At 48.5% G+C, this 18435-nt stretch overlaps 1 protein-coding gene across 3 annotated transcripts in view; it reads right to left on the bottom strand.

Moving 5' to 3' along the window:
- Positions 1-13352: 13352 nt before the first annotated feature.
- Positions 13353-18435, bottom strand: part of LOC144175879 (luciferin 4-monooxygenase-like) — a 102788-nt gene continuing 97705 nt past the window's right edge. For 2 of the 3 annotated variants that reach the window (XM_077704927.1, XM_077704926.1), the window contains exons 10-11: positions 17260-17520; positions 13355-14002 (exon numbers count right to left, since the gene is read on the bottom strand). In XM_077704927.1, the coding sequence (XP_077561053.1) occupies positions 13842-14002; positions 17260-17520 (422 nt within the window). In that variant the 3' untranslated portion in view covers positions 13355-13841. Of the gene's footprint in view, positions 14003-17259; positions 17521-18435 lie in introns of all 3 variants that reach the window. The other variant, XM_077704928.1, reaches the window with a different exon arrangement.

Raw genomic sequence — 18435 nt, 5'->3', positions numbered from 1 at the left:
ATAGACTCAGATCTTTTGGGGCCGTCGACACCTAGAGCCAGCGCTCATTCCATCGACAAAACAAGTCAAGCAGCAGCTGAATTTGAGGGGGCGCCGCATCGTTTGGAATTCTTATTTCACCTCAAAACACCTCCCAAATATTGGTCCACCCATTATTTCCCGGAGTAGGATGGTACACTGTATTGTACTTCGGTTTTGGAGTAGGTTTCGGTCGTCACTTCTGAAAAAGGTTGTGGTGTTCGTCGGCGACCAGCCACGTGATGCCAACTGCAAGGAGTATCTGAGAGGGCGACTGGTCGATAAAGGCTTCCCGAGATCTCAAGCACTAGCATAGAGCCTGTTGCAAAATGTTGAAGCCTTTGAACTTTGTGTTGGAGCACTGAATGTCCGAGACTACAGCCTAGCCTTCCTATCAATAAAAAAGTTCTGGTTGATTCCTGTGTCATAGGAATCAGTAAAGCGCGAAAATAAAATATGAAGCGAAATCTGCAGCAGAGCATGATTTGCGGGTCGGCGGCGGTCTTGTGGGGTGCTTGGCGAGCGACGTCCTGCCGGCGGGTCGCTTCGGCAAAGGTGTACTGGCGACATTTCCGTGACGAATATGGCGTCAGTGAAATCTTGGGGTATCGCGGAATAACACGCTTTCGTGTTAAATTGTAAAACCCGAATACGAACAACCCTAAGTATAACGTTCCCGTTGGTATTGAAGGTTGCTCCCCCACAAGAATACCCTCGGCGCAAGGATGCACCCTTTACAGGCCGCTTGCTTCGTTGTGCTGGCGCCGCTTCCGTGACGGACATGATATCAGCGAAATCTTCCTGTGTCAAGGAATGAAACAATTTCGGGTTAAGAAATCCAGAACTAGGTGACACTGAAACAAGGCACGTACTACAACAACAACTGCCTGGGAAAAAATTGGCTCCAATCCACGCTGTGAAGGTGTTTGGAAAGCAAAGCTTTAAATGACACCCAAAACAATTGCCCATGCGACATCACTTGAATTCACAGGCGTGGCTGTACAAAGAGTGAAACCAGATATTGCGCCAGCCGTTACCTGGAATTCGCAGGGGGCGGCGTCCCGAAAGCAGCAGCGTCGGCCACGGACGCGCTATTCAGCGGACGCTGTCGCTGTAGCCCAGCCGTAGGTCGGCAGGAAGAAAACGGCGAGGAAGGGCGACACAGCGGAACCAAGCCATCCTGATGTGATGTGACGTGCGACACAAGCGCAGACACCCAAACAATTCGGCATGTGAGCTCAGTAATTCCCATTTATACCGATTTAAACTAGTTTAGCAAGTCTGAGAACTGCGAGAAAGCTGTGGGAACTCTTATAATCGATATTTGTCAGAACGAGTGGTTCCTTGCGCCGTTTGCAATACCTCTTAAAACACAACCTAATTGGTATTTACCAATTCACGAAACGGGGTCCCATTCTTGGCAAGCGGTGTGCTAGAGGTAGCGCTTCTGCAGCGGCAGGGCGGGAAAACACCTTGTTTTCCCGCCCTGAAAACCAATCCTTAGCGTATCCTCGCCAAATGTTTACAGCTCAGATACACGAAGGACGAAGAAAAACGCTATACACCACAAGCGCTGACCGAGAACGTTACACCACAAGCCCTGACTTTCAACGAACGACTAGGTTGTTGAAAGTCAGCGCTTGTGGTGCAACATTTTTCTTCGTACTTCGTGTGTCCGCGCTGTAAACATTTGACATGAACCGAGAAGCCCGACTTGTTCTTAGTATCTTTGCCGTTCCACCACTTGATTTTGTCAGGTCCGGGTTACCCAGGAGGTGCTGTCGAACAAGTTAATAAAGCCGTGAGAAGGAAGCGCGCAATAGGCGCGAAGCTGCGCCAAAACTGGCTCATAACTACCGTCGCAAAGCAGACGACAGAGCCGACGGAATAGTTCCCGCCGTCACATCCGCTGGCGCGCAGTGAACGCTGGGTAATATGGCGCGTTCGCCGAGCCATCTACACCCTGCTCCGTGAGTGAAAACCGCCCTCCCCCTCTTCAGAAGCGTTAGGATTTTCTTGTGCCGCACGCCGCGAGGGAACCGTTGCCTGGTAGAAGTTGAAAGCTTTGCTTTAAAATGGAAAGCAAAGGTTAGCACCATTGCAAGGGCGTTACTTCTTCTGATCAATGAGAGTTTTTGCCTGTGCATTTCGATCCCTTAACAGAAATTTTCAGTTTATTTCACGGATCATTTTTTTTACAGGTGGACAGTGTATCAGCTGCAAATACCCCCGTAAAGATTATTATTACAGGCTTACTGGTTTCTTTCACTCACGGCACACCGCTACTGTGAAGTTGTTTGTTTACGTTTTGTGGCGGCGCCCCAGCAGCTTGCGTCGTCTGCTGCCGCAAACGGGCACGCTCCAGGAACGATGAAGCTGGGGCTGAGCCACGAGTGGCGAGTGCTGACCACGCACTTGCGGTGCGCGCTGGGCACGAGCTTGCAATAAAGCGGGGCCTCCAGTTTGGGTCCACGGCGCTGTAGCGTGCAGACGTGTGTCTTCTCATCTCTCTGTCGCCGTCGCGACATTGGTGACCCGGACGTGATGCAGCGGAGCCACGTACTCAGAATGGACCCTCCCCGCGACGCCAGCGGTCCTTCTGTGTCCTCCGTTGCCTCTTCACCTGGCATCTCCGCCGTCGCTTGCCGTTTGCCCCCTTTCAGCGCTAAGCACCCCGACGTGTGGTTCCTTCAGGCCGAGGCAAGCTTCCGAGTGAGTCACATCACGTCGCAAGAGACCCGCTTCAACCATCTACAACAGTCACTGCCTATTGAGATCGCGGTTGAGGTTCGTGACATCCTTGCCAACCCGCCTACCACGAACCCTTACGACACGTTGAAGACTGCCATCTTGAGCCGCACGAGCCCTTCGGAACGGCAGCGTTTCCAGGGGCTGCTTTCTGCAGAGGAGGTGGGTGACCGTCGACCTTCGCAGCTCCTTCACGAACTGCAAACCCTGCTCGGCGACGCACCTTCTGCCACGGACTCCCGTTTGTTGAAGGAACTTTTCCTGCGACGGCTCCCCTCTTCTGTGCAGATGATCCTCGCGACTGCTTCTGACCTTCCCTTATCCGCGTTGGCCGCGCATGCTGACAAGATAATGGAAGTCGCCACGTTGCATCCGCCTTTGTCCACGGTGGCATCCGCTCAATCTTCCGACCATATCACCGTGGCGGCGCCTGCTACTCCTTTGCCCTAACCGCTATCCGACGACCTCGCCGCTCTCCGAGAGCGCATGCAAAACTTGGAGGAGCTTGTCGCCTCGGCTGGTTACAGCTCGCCGCCGCCTCGCAACCCTCGAGCTCACCGGTTTTGCCCTTCTCGCCGTACCCCGTCTCCGCAAGTATTTCGCCAGGAAGGCACAACGCGCCAGCCACCTCAACACCCTGATTCATTGTGCTGGTACCATCGCCGCTTCGGTGCAGCGGCGCAACGTTGCACCCGTCCTTGCGGCTGGCCAGGAAACGAGACGAGGGGTCGTTAGCGGCGGCAACCGATTCCCAAGCCAGCGACAGTCGCCTCTTCTACATCACAGATGCAACCAGTGGTCAACGTTTCCTAGTTGACACTGGTGCTGAAGTGAGTGTGCTCCCCGCTAATTCCTGTGACCGCACTCAAGCACCACTGTGCCATCTCCAAGCTATTAACAAGTCCAGCATTCCCGTGTACCGAAAAAAATCCCTGATGGTAAACATCGGCCTACGCCGTGCGTTCCGCTGGATTTTCCTCGTGGCCAACGTGAGTCACGCCATTCTAGGAGCCGATTTCCTTTCGCACTTCGGCCTCCTGGTTGACATGGCCCGAAAAAGAATCCTGGACGCCACAACCGGCCTTTCTGTCATCGGCAAATCGTCTCCAGTCCATCCGTTCGCATTCACGCTTCTTTGCGACCTACCTTCTCCGTACCGGGAATTGCTGAACGAGTTTCCGTCCCTGACTGCCCCTCCAGACTGGACAAAGCCAGTGAAGCATGACGTCGTTCATCAGATCATCACCACCGGTCCACCTACGCACGCCGTGGCGCGTCGACTGGCTCCAGAGAAACATAAAATCGCGGAACAGGAATTTCACCACATGGTTGAAATCGGCATTGCTCGCCCGTCATCGAGCAACTGGTCCTCGTCGTTACACATGGTCCCGAAGAAATCAGGAGACTGGCGACCCTGTGGTGATTACCGCTCCTTGAACGTGGCCACTGTACCCGACAGGTACCCCCTACCTAATATACAGGACTTCACCAATAACCTCAGTGGATGTACCATCTTTACAAAGCTTGACCTCCAAAAAGCCTACCACCAAATAACCGTAGCCACGGATGACGTCAAGAAAACTGCCATCATTACACCGTTTGGCCTCTTCGAATTCACTCGGATGCCTTTCGGGTTACGCAACGCAGCTCAGACTTTTCAGCGCTTCATAGACGACGTCCTCCGTGGTCTACCTTTTGTTTTCGCCTACATAGATGACGTTCTTGTGGCCAGTTCATCGCTATCTGAGCACCTGCACCATCTGCGGATAGTTTTCGAACGCCTAGCAGAGCATGGCCTCATCCTTAATAGCGACAAGTGTGCGTTCGGGTTGCCGTCGTTGGAGTTTCTCGGTCATTTCGTTGACTGCAATAAAATTCGCCCTCTGCCAGACAAAGTGAAGGCCATAATCGACTTTCCCCGACCTGAGTCCTTGCGCCAACTGCGCCGTTTCCTAGGGCTGGTGAATTATTACCGACGGTTCATCCCGGAATGTGCGGCCATTGTTCAACCTCTCGAAGCTTTCCTTCAAACTTCCAAGTCTCCCGAGTGCAGTCTTGAATGGTCTGAAGCCGCTGATCGCGCATTCACTACCATCAAGGAGCGCCTGGCCTCTTCTACCCTCCTCGTGCACCCGCGCCACAACGCTCCCACAAGCCTGATGGTAGATGCTTCCCACTGTGCGATTGGAGGTGTACTTCAGCAGCACATCCGCGGCAGCTGGCACCCGCTCGGTTTCTTTTCGAAGAAGCTTTCTCCCACTGAGCAACGGTACAGCCCTTTCGGACGGGAACTCCTGGCGGCATACCTCGCTGTGAAGCATTTCCGCTTTTTCCTCGAAGGCCGCAGCTTCGTGATCTTCACCGATCACAAGCCTCTTACGAACGCCTTCAGGTCATCGAAGACTACATATTCTCCCCGAGAGACGCGACATTTGGCTTATCTTGCAGAGTTTACGACGGACATTCGGCATATCAAGGGAGTTAACAACATTCCAGCCGACGCCCTTAGCCGTATTTCCGCCATACAGCGCTCCGGTTTCAGTTCTCAGGAGTTGGCCCAAGCCCAAAGCGATGACGAGGAGCTCCGAACTCTACGTTCTTCAAACAGCTCCTCTCTGCAACTCGAGGACATTCTATGCCCTGATTCGGGAATCAGCATCGTTTGCGACATTGACCCGGTCTCAGGCCGCAGACGGCCGTACCTTCCTGCGTCTCTCAGGCGCATTGCCTTCAACTCTATTCACCGTCTCTCTCATCCTGGAGTTCGTGCCTCACGCCGTTTGATTGCCGAGAGATACGTCTGGCCGGGCATGAATACTGACGTACGCGCCTGGGCCCGTTCCTGCCTCGCCTGCCAAGAATGCAAGGTCTCTCGGCATACCACATCGCCTCTGGCTACTTTCCCACTACCGGACTCAAGGTTCTCCACAATTCACGTGGACCTTGTTGGCCCACTACCACCATCTAAGGGCTGCCGCTACATCTTGACAGTGATCGACCGTTTTACCTGCTGGCCGGAGGCTTCTCCAATCGACGATATTACGGCTGAGACTGTTGCTTCCACGCTTATGTCGACGTGGATCGCCCGTTTTGGCGTGCCGTCGGAGATTATCACAGACCGTGGCCGCCAATTTGAGTCCACACTCTTTCGCCGCTTGACATGCCTACTCGGTGTTACTCACCTAAAAACAACGGCCTATCATCCTCAAGCCAACGGCATGGTCGAGAGGTTTCATCGTCAGCTCAAGGCCTCGCTGATGGCTCACGAATCACCTGAGCAGCGGGCAGTTCACCTTCCTCTTGTGCTGCTAGGATTGCGCACTGTCATCAAAGATGATCTTGGTTGTGCCACATCCCAAATGGTCTACGGCACGTCTTTGCGATTACCGGCAGACTTCTTGGTCCCTCCACAGCCTCAAGATAACCCTTCCTCTCCTGGCCCACCCTACGTAAAGGATTTAACCCGGTTTTTCAGCTATATCCGTCCCCAACCGCCACGGCCGTGTTCCACAAAACCCACTTTTATTCACCCAAGTCTTTCTGTCAGCCAATACGTTTTCATCCGTGTCGACAGTGCCCGCCGGCCACTTCAACCTCCCTACACCGGCCCTCATCTCGTCATTTCACGCGGCGAAAAGACGTTTACAGTTCGCGTTAATGGCCGCGACACTGTCGTTTCCATCGATCGCCTCAAGCCCGCTTTCACCGAGGCTGAACCGCCTTCGACACCACCATCCACCACTCCACCCTGAACACCACCACTCTCCCCTCCGTTCGCAGCCCCACCCGCGAACATCCCAGCGCAAAAACTGTCCGTTTTGCCGACACTCCGTCTGAAGAGGGGGGGGGGGGGGGGTTTGTGGCGGCGCTCCAGCAGCTTGCGTCGTCTGCTGCCGCAAACGGGCACGCTCCAGGAACGATGACGCTGGGGCTGAGCCACGAGTGGCGAGTGCTGACCACGCGCTTGCGGTGCGCGCTGGGCACGAGCTTGGAATAAAGCGGGGCCTCCAGTTTGGGTTCACGGCGCTGTAGCGTGCAGACGTGTGTCTTCTCATCTCTCTGTCGCCGTCGCGACAGTTTAAAGGAAGACTTTAATTTATGAGGAATAGTACCTGTGAATGGTGATCGAAAATATCAAAAGAGGCACATCCCCAGAAGGGGCCCTAGATAAAAAATATCTTGCAAATATGCGCTGAGACAATCTCTTTTATGTTGTTCCTCACCGCGGGCTTATTGCACGACACAGATGGATATTTTTCACACACACATACACACACACACACACACACACACACACACACACACACACACACACACACGCACACACACGCGCACACACACACACACGCACACGCACGCACGCACACGCACACGCACACACACACACACACACACGCACACGCACACGCACACGCACACGCACACGCACACGCACGCACGCACGCACAAACGAACTGTGATGGCCGTTCGTTGACTAGCTTGTGCTATTTGGTTGGTTTCGTAATGTTGACCATCGCGAGATAAACTTTATATTCGCACGGATGACCGATGTAGTAATTGCCCCAGGATGATCATACTACGGAGAAACAAGACAAAAGACATACCGTGCGCAGCTTTCCAGATAATTAACTACAGCACCCACGCACAAAACAAAATGTCTCAGAAAAGCCGCTACGGCTGCGCCGACGCCATAACGAAGTGCTCGCGTCGCTGCGCAAGTAACTAAACCTTGAACCGCGCGCCAGCCAACATAATACAACGCCTTTTGCATTAAAACAAGGTGTTTGATGTACAAAATGTCATTTAACGAATTTTTTCACTGCTCGAGTAAAAAAACTCCCCTCGCTTCAGCCTTGGCAAGCAGCGACCATGCAGGAGGATGTCCCTCCCGCGCCACCGACAAGCGCCGACATGAAGTGCGTCAGCGAGAGACGCCCCGCGAGCCCACTTCAGAGTTCTAGAGCGCTTTAGTGGGAGTGAACCAGACCACGGGCTGCTGCGTGCGCGAGCACGAGGAATCCGGCTCGCGGCAGCAGGCACGCACAGTTCATTCTGATAATCTGCCCCACGGTCGCTTCGTTTAAGCGCCTTCTCATTAATTTCGTACTTCTATGGTCCCCTCAGTGCCTTGTCACGTCGAAGTGGTCCCGCACGCATTTATTGTTAATGTGTGCGCAATCTTTGCCGAGTACCACAGAGCCCCAACACTGTAAGCCTGCATTCACACAAAATGCATAATTCGCGCAGTTTAGACATATGATTGTCATAACACAGTAGACAGAGATACTTGCACGAAAAATAAACTCCAAATGAAGCGCACTGCCGTGGGAATGCTAATGCATTAGTAGAGAATTCAAATTTCTGTAGTTTTCTGTCTTTGAATACAATTTTGACCCGCTGCAACGTACCCCAACCCACCTTGTAATGCTGATTCTTAGTGTCATAAACTTGCCTTCTCTCCAGCTCTAACATGTCTTTAGACAGTTACTAGCCACTGCGTTCACTGCATTTCGTTCTCTGCGCAAAGAAAAATAAAGTTATGAACACACGTTCATGTAATAAACAAATTTATTCGGACAATTTCAGCAAGCTATTTCCAGAACACTGGTTTTAGTTGAAGGATGTTTTTTTTTTTTATGGACGTTTGGCTTTCTATTTTTTACAAAATGCGGGGCTTAACTCCCTTGTTCGTTTTCCTTTGGCTTGACTTCATTTAGTAAGAAGTGAAGCTGTGTTAAGCAATAGAAGTATACAACCGATCCTGCCCATGTACTAGCATACTCCTTGCAGCGTAAATGGGACGTTTGCCCAAATATCCCTCACATCTCTGCCGCGGAGTCTACGTAAAGGCGAGGTGTGCTAAAGAAAACATAAGCTTTCGTCACGTGACTGGATCAAGTTGCACAGAGCAAAGGGTGGAAACAGGAGCGTTCACTAAAGTTTTCTTTCCTTCATAAGGCATCTCTACCGCAGCTCAGAAATGCACGGCGAACAAAATGAGACAGCAAATCAATACAGAAGTGATACTTGCAGTGTTCCTTTAAAAAAGTAAAACAATCCAACACAATCTACTTTAATCCAATCCAATCCAAATCCAAACCAATCCTAGCCAAGCCAAGCCAATCCAAGCCAATCCAATCGAATCCAATCCGATGCCCCTCGCGAGAGAGTGTTATAGCGCCGAAATCGCGCCACCACACGAACGCGGGATGTTGACGTCACGATCACGCCACAGATGTTAGCGATCCCAGCGGGCGCGAACGACAAATTGGGCCCATCTCCCCGCGAGGGGGACTCGAGTAAATGCGTCGCATAGGGGGTGGGTGTATTGCGTTAACGTTTAGTGTTTGGGGAGTTGGTGGTAGTGAATGCGTTGTATCATCAGCTTCTTGACGTAGTTTGAATGAGTCGAAGAAATTTCGTCAGAGAGCGCTCGTCAACAGTAATTTGAATGAGTCAACAATATAAGGCGCGTATATAGCGTCCGATTCTGTGTCGGCTTTGTGGCGCAGTGGTTACAGCGCTAGGTACATAGCGTTCCGCCCGCAGGGTCGAGGGATCGAAACCTGGCGTCGGATAGTATTTTCTCTTTATATAGTAGGGACAACGAAGATGCGGACTACGGACGCCAACGCGGGTGACATCGTGAGTTACTAAAATGCTCTGCATTTAAAATGAACATTACGTTTCTGATAAAAGACGATGCATCACCACCCATCATGACACTGCCAACACTAGCTCACTGCGTTCTACGGGTGCCGGTCACGGCAGTGCCGGCGGCACGGCCAGGCACGGCGCTCATTAGACCCTTCCGGATTCCTCACTACTTCGTATCTATAATTAGCTACAGCGACCTGCGCTTGTAGTATTATCCTTCCATTCTTGTGCGCTTGTATTCTACTCCTACATGGATGATAATGATGATGCTTAGCGGCTTCCTTTTTGTAACGGGTGGCGTTGCACAGCGACCTTAGTCGAAGCGCCACTGTTCAATCACCTCTCCAGAAAAAGAAAAAGAAAACAAAAAAAACTTTCATAAAGTTTTTGTGCTAGTCTGACTTCTTTGTTCGCTTTTTGAAGTTGAAGTTGGGTTTTATTCAGACACAAGTAGCGTTGGGTACAGAGGCAAAAGGCAGATGTAATCTGCTTGACAGCGTCCTATAGTACCCAACGGTCGGCATTGCGCAGTATTGATGATGTGAGAAGAAGAAAAAGAGAGACAGAAGGAGAAAAAAAGTGCAATGTCAAAAGGAACAACGTTATACAATGACTACAAAAAGCCATCACTAGCAAACATGATGGAGAAAAAGAAAAAAAAAGAGCGAAAGAGTGGAAGCAACATTGTACAATGACAACAAGAAAGACAACATAGAGAACATAAAGTGTTATACAAAAGAAGGAAACTGAACACATAGCACAAAAATTGATTGCATAAAAAAATGCACTATTCTAGACAATTTAGTGCAAAAAATGTCGTTTTATATTTCGTTCAAATCTGAGCAGCGAGGAAAATTGAAGAAATATGCTGAATATGACTGGGTTTGTAATAATGAAACAGCGTATTATATAGTCTAGTTTTCGTGCACCATAGTATGTTGGAATAACTGTGGTCTTGAAAGGACACTGAAGTGATTTGTAAACATCGCGGGATTACTGGCGAAATTGTAGTCCGGAGTCCATAGGCCATGTTTCGACCACTCTGAGCGCGTTTACGCGAATTTATTTAGCAGAAACATCAATTAAAAATTGCTGCCCTCCTCTCTGCACCCTCGCCCATTTTCTGTGGCGTTTTCGTGTGACGTCAGGAGGAGATAAGCTGGTAATTGGCTGCGCTACCGCACGGCTCGCCGACCTTCCGACAGACTCAGTCGGCCCAGCGTTTAGTCCGCCGGCCGCCGACAGGTTGTCGCAATTCGCTCGCTCAGTTGAAACTTAGCCACAACGCGCTTGTGAATGTAAGAATGTGCCCTTCTTCACTGTGTTAGTTTGTACGCTGTATCAACCTCCGAGTCCAGGTTGCTCAACACAAGCGCTGCACAAGTGCACATGCGACGCTTCCCTGACCGGCACTCTAGTAGGAAAATCTAAGGCCACTTGAAGGCGGGAGAAGAGTTGGCGAAGTAATTACAGGTACTGAGCAACTAAAATCAAGTGACACGTTTACCGTACAGCGCAAAACTAGGGAGCAGGAAGCACTTTTTTGCGCGGGGTGAACAAGCATAGCGGTCAGCAGCATGACCACACATCTGCGAACGCCTTTCCGTCTAAAAAAATGCAATTGCTAGATGTAAGATATTGTGGAAGTTTGGGGGACGCCTACTGCACGAGCGTTCTACAACAAATAGTCACCTAAGGTACTTGAAATGCTAAAACGAAATAACAGTGTAAACTGGTTGTACATTATATACCTTATATATCCAAACTCGGCAGCGCTGGCTCGTGGGCGAGTGGTCTGGAGCGCTAGGTTTTCTGTTTTGCAAGTCGCGAGTTTGAAACGCCGAGGGTAGATCGTTTTTTTTTTTTTTTGCCAGTTGATTTTTTCGTTTTCGGCCGATGTTTTCTAAACTGGGTTCACCATTTTTGGGCCGTAACGTTCACTGCTCCAAGAGCGAGTTCACAGAACGCGCGCAGACTGACACTGACGTGCTAGCGAGTTCTCGTTGGCGTGCTGTTGCCACAAGCCCTGACTACATGCGGGCAGTTGACACAGGCCAGAATCAGCAGACCTTTGGCCTGGTGCGAACACGCTTTTTACGATACAGGCATGAGTGAGGCAAGCTCCGAATATGCGGGAAAAGCGCATGGCATTTGAGCGTCTGCGGTGACGCGCAGGGCGTTCAATCACTGCGTAGGCCACGGCTAGTGATTGCTACGATTCCAAGCCGTCCTGGGAAGCTTATCTTAGGCATTTTACAGCCGACGACATTGCAGAAGCGCGGTACGATGATTACTGAGATATTGAGAATGCCAATCCAACGATGCCGTCGGATGTCAAGCATGTTGTTTTACAGGACCGAAACTGAAACTTGTTTGAATGCTAAACTTGGGCAGCGTGCAATCAAGGTGCATCTCCTCCTGTCGTCGCAGCCTTAAGTAGGTGCGGCCATCACAGACCGCGCATGGTAGTTTTTTTTCTTTCCCGCTTTATAAAATAATTACCGACTTATCAACCGGATAAACGATTGAAAGTGTGGTAATTTGAGCCAGTCTACGCAGTGCACGCAAAACCGGGAGCTTGACAAATTCACTCCAGTGTCCCTTTAAGAACCCCTAGTCGAAGATTGTAACGGGGGTTAACTGGAGTGTAGTGATCCAGAAACAGTGTGTCTCTATTCATTTCGCTCGAACAATTGAGTTCCTTTAAGCAAGTTGCATTTAAAAAACAACGGATTCGAGTGGTGTGAGCTGGGCACATACTCTATGCATCGAACTGCCTTTTTTGTAAAATTAACGGCCTGTTTAAATATGTTACGCTTGTGTTACCCCAAACTAAAAGGCAATAGTGAAGGTTCGACTGCACAAAAGCTTGCTATAACTGACTCATCAACCAGGTAGGAATCAGACACTTGATTTTGAATAACCTTCTTACAGACCACGACATATTTGCGTGACCTTTATTTACATGATCCGTCAAATATAAATTTTCATTGAAGTGAACACCCAAAAAAGAGCACACCTAGAATACTTCACATCTGACTTCCAGGTTGGTAACCGTATTTGCGTTGCATTGAAGAATGATCGAAAGTAGGAAAATGACAATAACCAAGGGATCTTCAACAGAGCCTCGTGAGCGCAAGACGTTTCAATGCATTCATTGGCCGAATGACCGCACTTCCTCCGATATGGCATTCAGTGTTCCATTGGCGCGAAATCAATCTGCCCTTGGGCTTCCTGAGCTTCATTAAAACTGATTCAGCCAACATTACAAAACCAATCAGGCTAAGTCTGCAACTTTCTTACCGAGCGGCGAATGTATCTGTCAGTAGAGAAATACGCAGTCCTTCCCTTCATTCTGACACATTTCACGGGATTTATTATTTTCGTAGATGAGACAGACGTTTAGCGCTTGTGACAGGCAATCTTTTCTCGCCATCAATATTTGTTCGGTAGCCATTTATATCACACCACCTGCAATATTTTAGATATAAGGAGTGGACCGCCTTTAGCCTGCGGCGCCCCAAGGGCGTTGGAACTGCGGGGAGACCCGCCGAATGTCCTTCTCAAGCTACATGCTATTCTTGTGAGCTCAACTGCGGGATACCCCTAGCCAGTCACGAGCGGGATCCCACTCTTTCGGCAGCGGAAGTTCAACGTGTAACCCCAAAGACATTTCAAGTATGACGGGTTGAGCTAAGCGCCACGTTGCCTCTCCACAATAAGGTGTTGCGGCAAATATGCCCTAATTTCATGCAAACATAAGAGAAATTGCCGTATTGGCCACCGCTCGCGCACACATCCTTGGCCATGAAATATTTCTGGTATTGTTTATTTGATGAAGAACAAATTACGGCGGATGCTTAGAACTGTCCAAGAATGTCAAGAAAAAAAAGCTTAGTTCGAACTTCTCTCAAGTTGCTGTTGAACTTGCCTTTGAACCTTACAGGGTCGCGCCCATCACCACTCGACCAGACTTCTGGGCAGCACCTCCGGAGCTCCTTCGCTCTCTCGCCATCACCACGAACCTACTGCTCACCTCCGTCTGTACTTCCACCACTCAAAGTGGCTGATATTGCATGTGCGGTAGCGGCTTACCCTCGTTTGTGGCTGCTCCTTCTTTTCCCCAATGCACGCTGTATCCCCCTTTTCTCAGGCCTTCACAACACTCCCCCAGCCGTGCTTGTTTCTTTACTTGTTCCCGGTCCCCATTTGGTCATCGCGCTTGTGTGCGATTTTGTGTGCCTCACAGTGGTCTTTTTACAGCTCATGTGTTCCATGACACGTAGAGATGTGAGGATCTCCGCTGCAAAATATTTTTGCCAATTTGAAAATCTCAGTTAAATTGTGCACGTCGTCCAATTTTATACACTGCCATTTTCAACATTTATTGTGAGATCTTGCGACAGTACAAGTTCATTTTATTCATTTTTGCTCTCTACTCTTGCCCCCGACTGGAGCACATTGCCTGAAACCTTCAGAAGCTTCAGTCGATTTCTATCTTGTTTGCCGTTAACTGTCTTCGGTATTTGGTCCACAAAATTAACACCGCCGTAGAGATGCTTGTAGTAGGCGGTTTGGCCTGAAATAGAGAAATATAAAGAGGTATAATGTTGCGATGTGCCCAGCCTTTACTGAGAAATGTGGCAAGGGCAGATCAACCAGGACTTTGCAAGTCAGAATAAGTGCAGGCATGCAAGAGAATAGGACAAACGCTGCAATAATTATGATATAAATTTTATCCGCTGGCGCCGAGTTTAAATGGGTAACGGTTCTTGATCTACTATTCAGTGATCATAACAAATTTTTGTGGTGAAAGCTCGCACCCGCGGGCAAATAAAGTGGGCGACCCCCTCACACTTAGTCACAAGAGCGACTCTTTTTGTGCAAATTATTTTTGGCACCTAAAATGTTCTTTTTGAAAGCCGCGATGCAGGGTAACCGCCCTCCGCCGCCATATACTAAATGTGTTGCTCTTGGAGTGGTGCGTTTGTATTTCTCGACGGGCAACTTAATTACGCTCACACCACACATAGCCAATGCGTATATCAATGTAGACAACTGAGCAAAATACCTGCTTGTTTTCTACCAATGCCAGCCTAGTGGCGAGTTATGGTACTGCCACATTAAAGCGCGCAATTTTATACAAGCTCAATGCAAACTGCAGCAGTGGAAAGGGATGGTTGCCTACTTTTTAAAGAGCGCTGAAAGAAACTAAAGCCTGCGACAATAGAAATTTTTGCTCGACCTACGGTTTAGACCAACATATTTTTTTGGCATCACCGTTTTCTGTCATTGACCTCTGGACCTAGCAACCACAGCATGCTTTTAGGAAAAGATACAGCGAACGCTTGGCTAGAGCCTTCTCACACAAAAATGCACCAATCCACATCGTGTCTGACCTATAAATGATTGGATTTTGTCACAACCACAATGGGTAATTTCCGCCAGGCAATGATGATTAGGGTTGTATAATGGATACGGTTCAATTACAAAGAACTCACAATAGACAATTTATATCGCTTTTTTTTTCATTTCTCCTTCACTTGTTACCAGAAATACGTGTTATCATGCTTCGTGCTACATTTTAATTGTGTGAAAATGCGATCATTGGTCCTGTGAGTAGAAGTTTAATTCTCCTCTCTCAGCTTGTATTTGTATATAGTATGACATCTAGAGTACCGAGGCCCAACGAACGTTACCTTATGCTTGCAGAAATTTTCTCCTCGAATGCCATGGTACATGACATAGAATGCCAACGCTCTCGCAACATTTTGTAATCTCTGCCGTTCAGTTTATAGGCGCGAACGCAGTGAAAACAAGACCGGCGTTGCAGAAAACAAACATTGCTTTCGTGTTCTGACGACCGACCTTGCTTGTTATGTGGCAATAAAGTCAGTTGCACTGAGAGTGTGCTCCCCCAATTGCTGGTCATTTTGTCTATAAACGCCTCAATATGAAGTTGAAAGATTCTTGACGACAGATGCAAATTTCGTTATGCAACCCGGATGAGGGACGGGGCAAAACAGCCACGTGGGTATGTATCCCTGCGAGCCCGAGGTGGTTTTACTATCTGTCACAGGGGTTTCTTGGACCGTAACCTAACCAATTGTCGTTATTGCAACTTTAACCTGCCAACTGAAGTGCAAAGTTGGGCAAGTTCGTTACTAACTAGGGAATCCATCAGTGTTTCGTTCAGTGCTTCAGTGTTTATTTATTTTTATTTATTTATTGATTTAGAAAATACTGCAGGCTAAGGCCCAGGCAGGAGTGGGGTGGTATAATACGATAACATGGCCAAAAAAGGAAACACTACAGGTTGCACAAACTAACAGGCAAATATACAACATATTACGGTACACGATCTAAGTCACTTCAAAAAAAATTTCAATACACCTTAACACGTTTCCAGAATTGAGTGTTTTGACTCCTCTTTTTCGCTGTTTCTGTCCTATGTTCGCTATTATGTTCGCTAGTGGCTAGCTTTTGGTAAGTATGGTACCGATACCATAATAAAACTTGCAAGCTAAAACGAAACTCAAGTTTTCATCTAACCAGGCACAAATAACTTTTTGCTGTACCCACACCTAGAACAACTTATGATGAACAATCTCTGCCGTACAAACTACCTTCCTTGCTAAATTTATTAAACCATGAAGTTTTTGATCTGTCAATTCACCCTAACTATCTCATCAAACGCTTCGCCCTGCTCATTTCATCTCGGGAATAGTACATGCCTCGAACTTTATTCCTTTTTTAAATTGCTGCTTTTAGTGTTCACGTCACTTCATGACTATGCCTATGAACTTATCTGTACTGATTGATTGATTGTGGGGTTTAACGCGCCGACGCAACGCAGGCGATGAGGCGCGCCGTAGTGGAGGGCTCCGGATTAATTTTGACCACCTGGGGATCTTTAACGTGCGCCGAAATCTCGCACACACGGGCGTTTTTGCTTTTCGCCTCCATCAGAAAAGCGGCCCCCGCGGCCGGGAATCGAACCCGCGACCTCGTGCTCAGCAGCGCAACGCCTTAGCCACTGAGCCACCGCCGCGGGTAACTTATCTGTACTATTATTGCGTTATGTCACAAACGTTTGTATTACTTGATGTTATGTAACACTTGTCAACTTATATCAAGTCATTGTTCCTGACTGATCATCATGCTGCTGTTTGCTAACGTGTAATGGGGTCGGGACCACGCCAAGCTGCTCCAGCTTTTAGTCCCGTACTCCTCCTTTTCAAAGAAAATAAAGCTACTTGATTTGATTTGATTTTGAATTGCGTCTTGAACCTACCCACATCTCATTGGTACTTTCTAATGACGGTTTCAGAGGACTTCCATCTATCATACTGTAAGTAATTTTTCGAAGAAAGTGAATATGTTCAGTACATTTAAAGGCAACGCACACTTGAAAAGGGCAGCCATTCTAGGATGCGGTCATAAACTCAATATCGATAAGCAGCACAAGCGCAGTTCTTCCGCAATCGTAAAAAAAATATGAAAACAGCACGAATCAACCATCACGAACACCATGCAGTAGAAAAACTTAAATGCGCTGATGTTTTGGGATTGATGACGTTTCAAAGAAATAGAGCCAACTTTTGTTTGCTACAGAAAAAAAAACAATACAAATGTGTGTGCGAGCTGCCCACACATGAACGTCAACTAATGTCGGCTTTTACTATTGTGTAAAACGGTGATGTGGCAATGTTTGCCTTCGATATAAATGATGACATTCCTTGAATCTTTTTACATAGTGTTATGTTTTAAATTTTTGTCACAGTGTTACATTAAAGGTAAGCATATCCACAGTGAAGGCAAAGTAGGGTTTCTTACTTGCCACAAGGTCTACAAGCTCTTCTTCGGTTACACTGCAATCGTTCCCAGAAGAATTCCTTCGAACAACGAAGGCTGTGGGCGCCTCCAGAAGTCGCTCGTCTGGAATACCTATAACACAGCACTCAATAACTGATGGGTGGGTATAGAGTATAGACTCCAACTCCTGAGGAGATACGTTGTAGTCGCAACACTTAATGATGTTCTTTAGGCGATCCACAACAAAGAAGCGACCATCCTGGTTGTAGTAGCCGATGTCACCTAGGGAAGAGAGTACGAATAATCAACACTGTCAAAGGAAAGCTAAAAATGTCTTGCAGGGAATTGGAAGCTAGGAATTGTAATACATGATGCACTAAGACCGTTCAATATGTCTCAGAACATCGCCCAAATTACAATAAAATCTGGAAGCAAAACATAGGCTTTTCTTAATTTTTAACATATTTTCCTGTTTTGAATTATGTCATCAATGGAGCAGGAGGTGAGCGACAACATGATAATCTTTAGTATTTTCCTGAAAGAAGCCTTTTACAAAAAAAAACGACTAAAGACTACTTCAGACTAGCCCGCCTCAGATGTACCAGGCCACATTACAACACTCATTCCGAGTCCAAACAATTTTTATCTACAGCACAAGTCTGAATAAGATCTAAAGCTCGATGACAGCAGATAACTGAATCGTTTTGAGCTGGTATGTCTAGGAGACCATGCCGAACAGCGACTTGAGTAACCCCAAATCGCTGGGTTCCGCCTGCGAAGTTCGGTGTGAGCTACAAGGGAAGAAGCCAAGAGTAGTAATCAACACATCGAACGCGTGTGCGCATAGCTATTGGCGGTGAGCGCGACCACGGGTGGCGCTGCGAAGCGTGCCTCCGTGACGTCGGCTTAGGGATTATCGCATTTGTCGCCTGCTTCACTCGGGCTCGCTCTCCCTGCTGTTTCTTTGCACTCGGTTGACTTTTGATGCTTGTCCGCACCAGATTCTACGTGTGCGTATCTTTTTATCATAATAATAGACTTAAAATTGCACACACTCCCTCAAGGCGTGATTTGAAGTACAGTTCTAGATACCGCTGCGGATGAAACATTGCCGGCGTCGCCCCATACATTCCTTGCGAAGCCGGTCCTGTGCGGAGCGCAAAGAGTTGGAGCTAGGCGTCAGCTTCTGTATTCAGC

Source organism: Haemaphysalis longicornis, unplaced genomic scaffold, assembly GCF_048455015.1.
Source record: "Haemaphysalis longicornis isolate Haplotype H1 unplaced genomic scaffold, Haemaphysalis longicornis Haplotype H1 scaffold_3, whole genome shotgun sequence".
Taxonomy (NCBI): Eukaryota; Metazoa; Arthropoda; class Arachnida; order Ixodida; family Ixodidae; genus Haemaphysalis; species Haemaphysalis longicornis.
The sequence above is the reverse complement of the archived record's forward strand: the minus strand, read 5'-3'. Positions and strand labels throughout refer to the sequence as shown.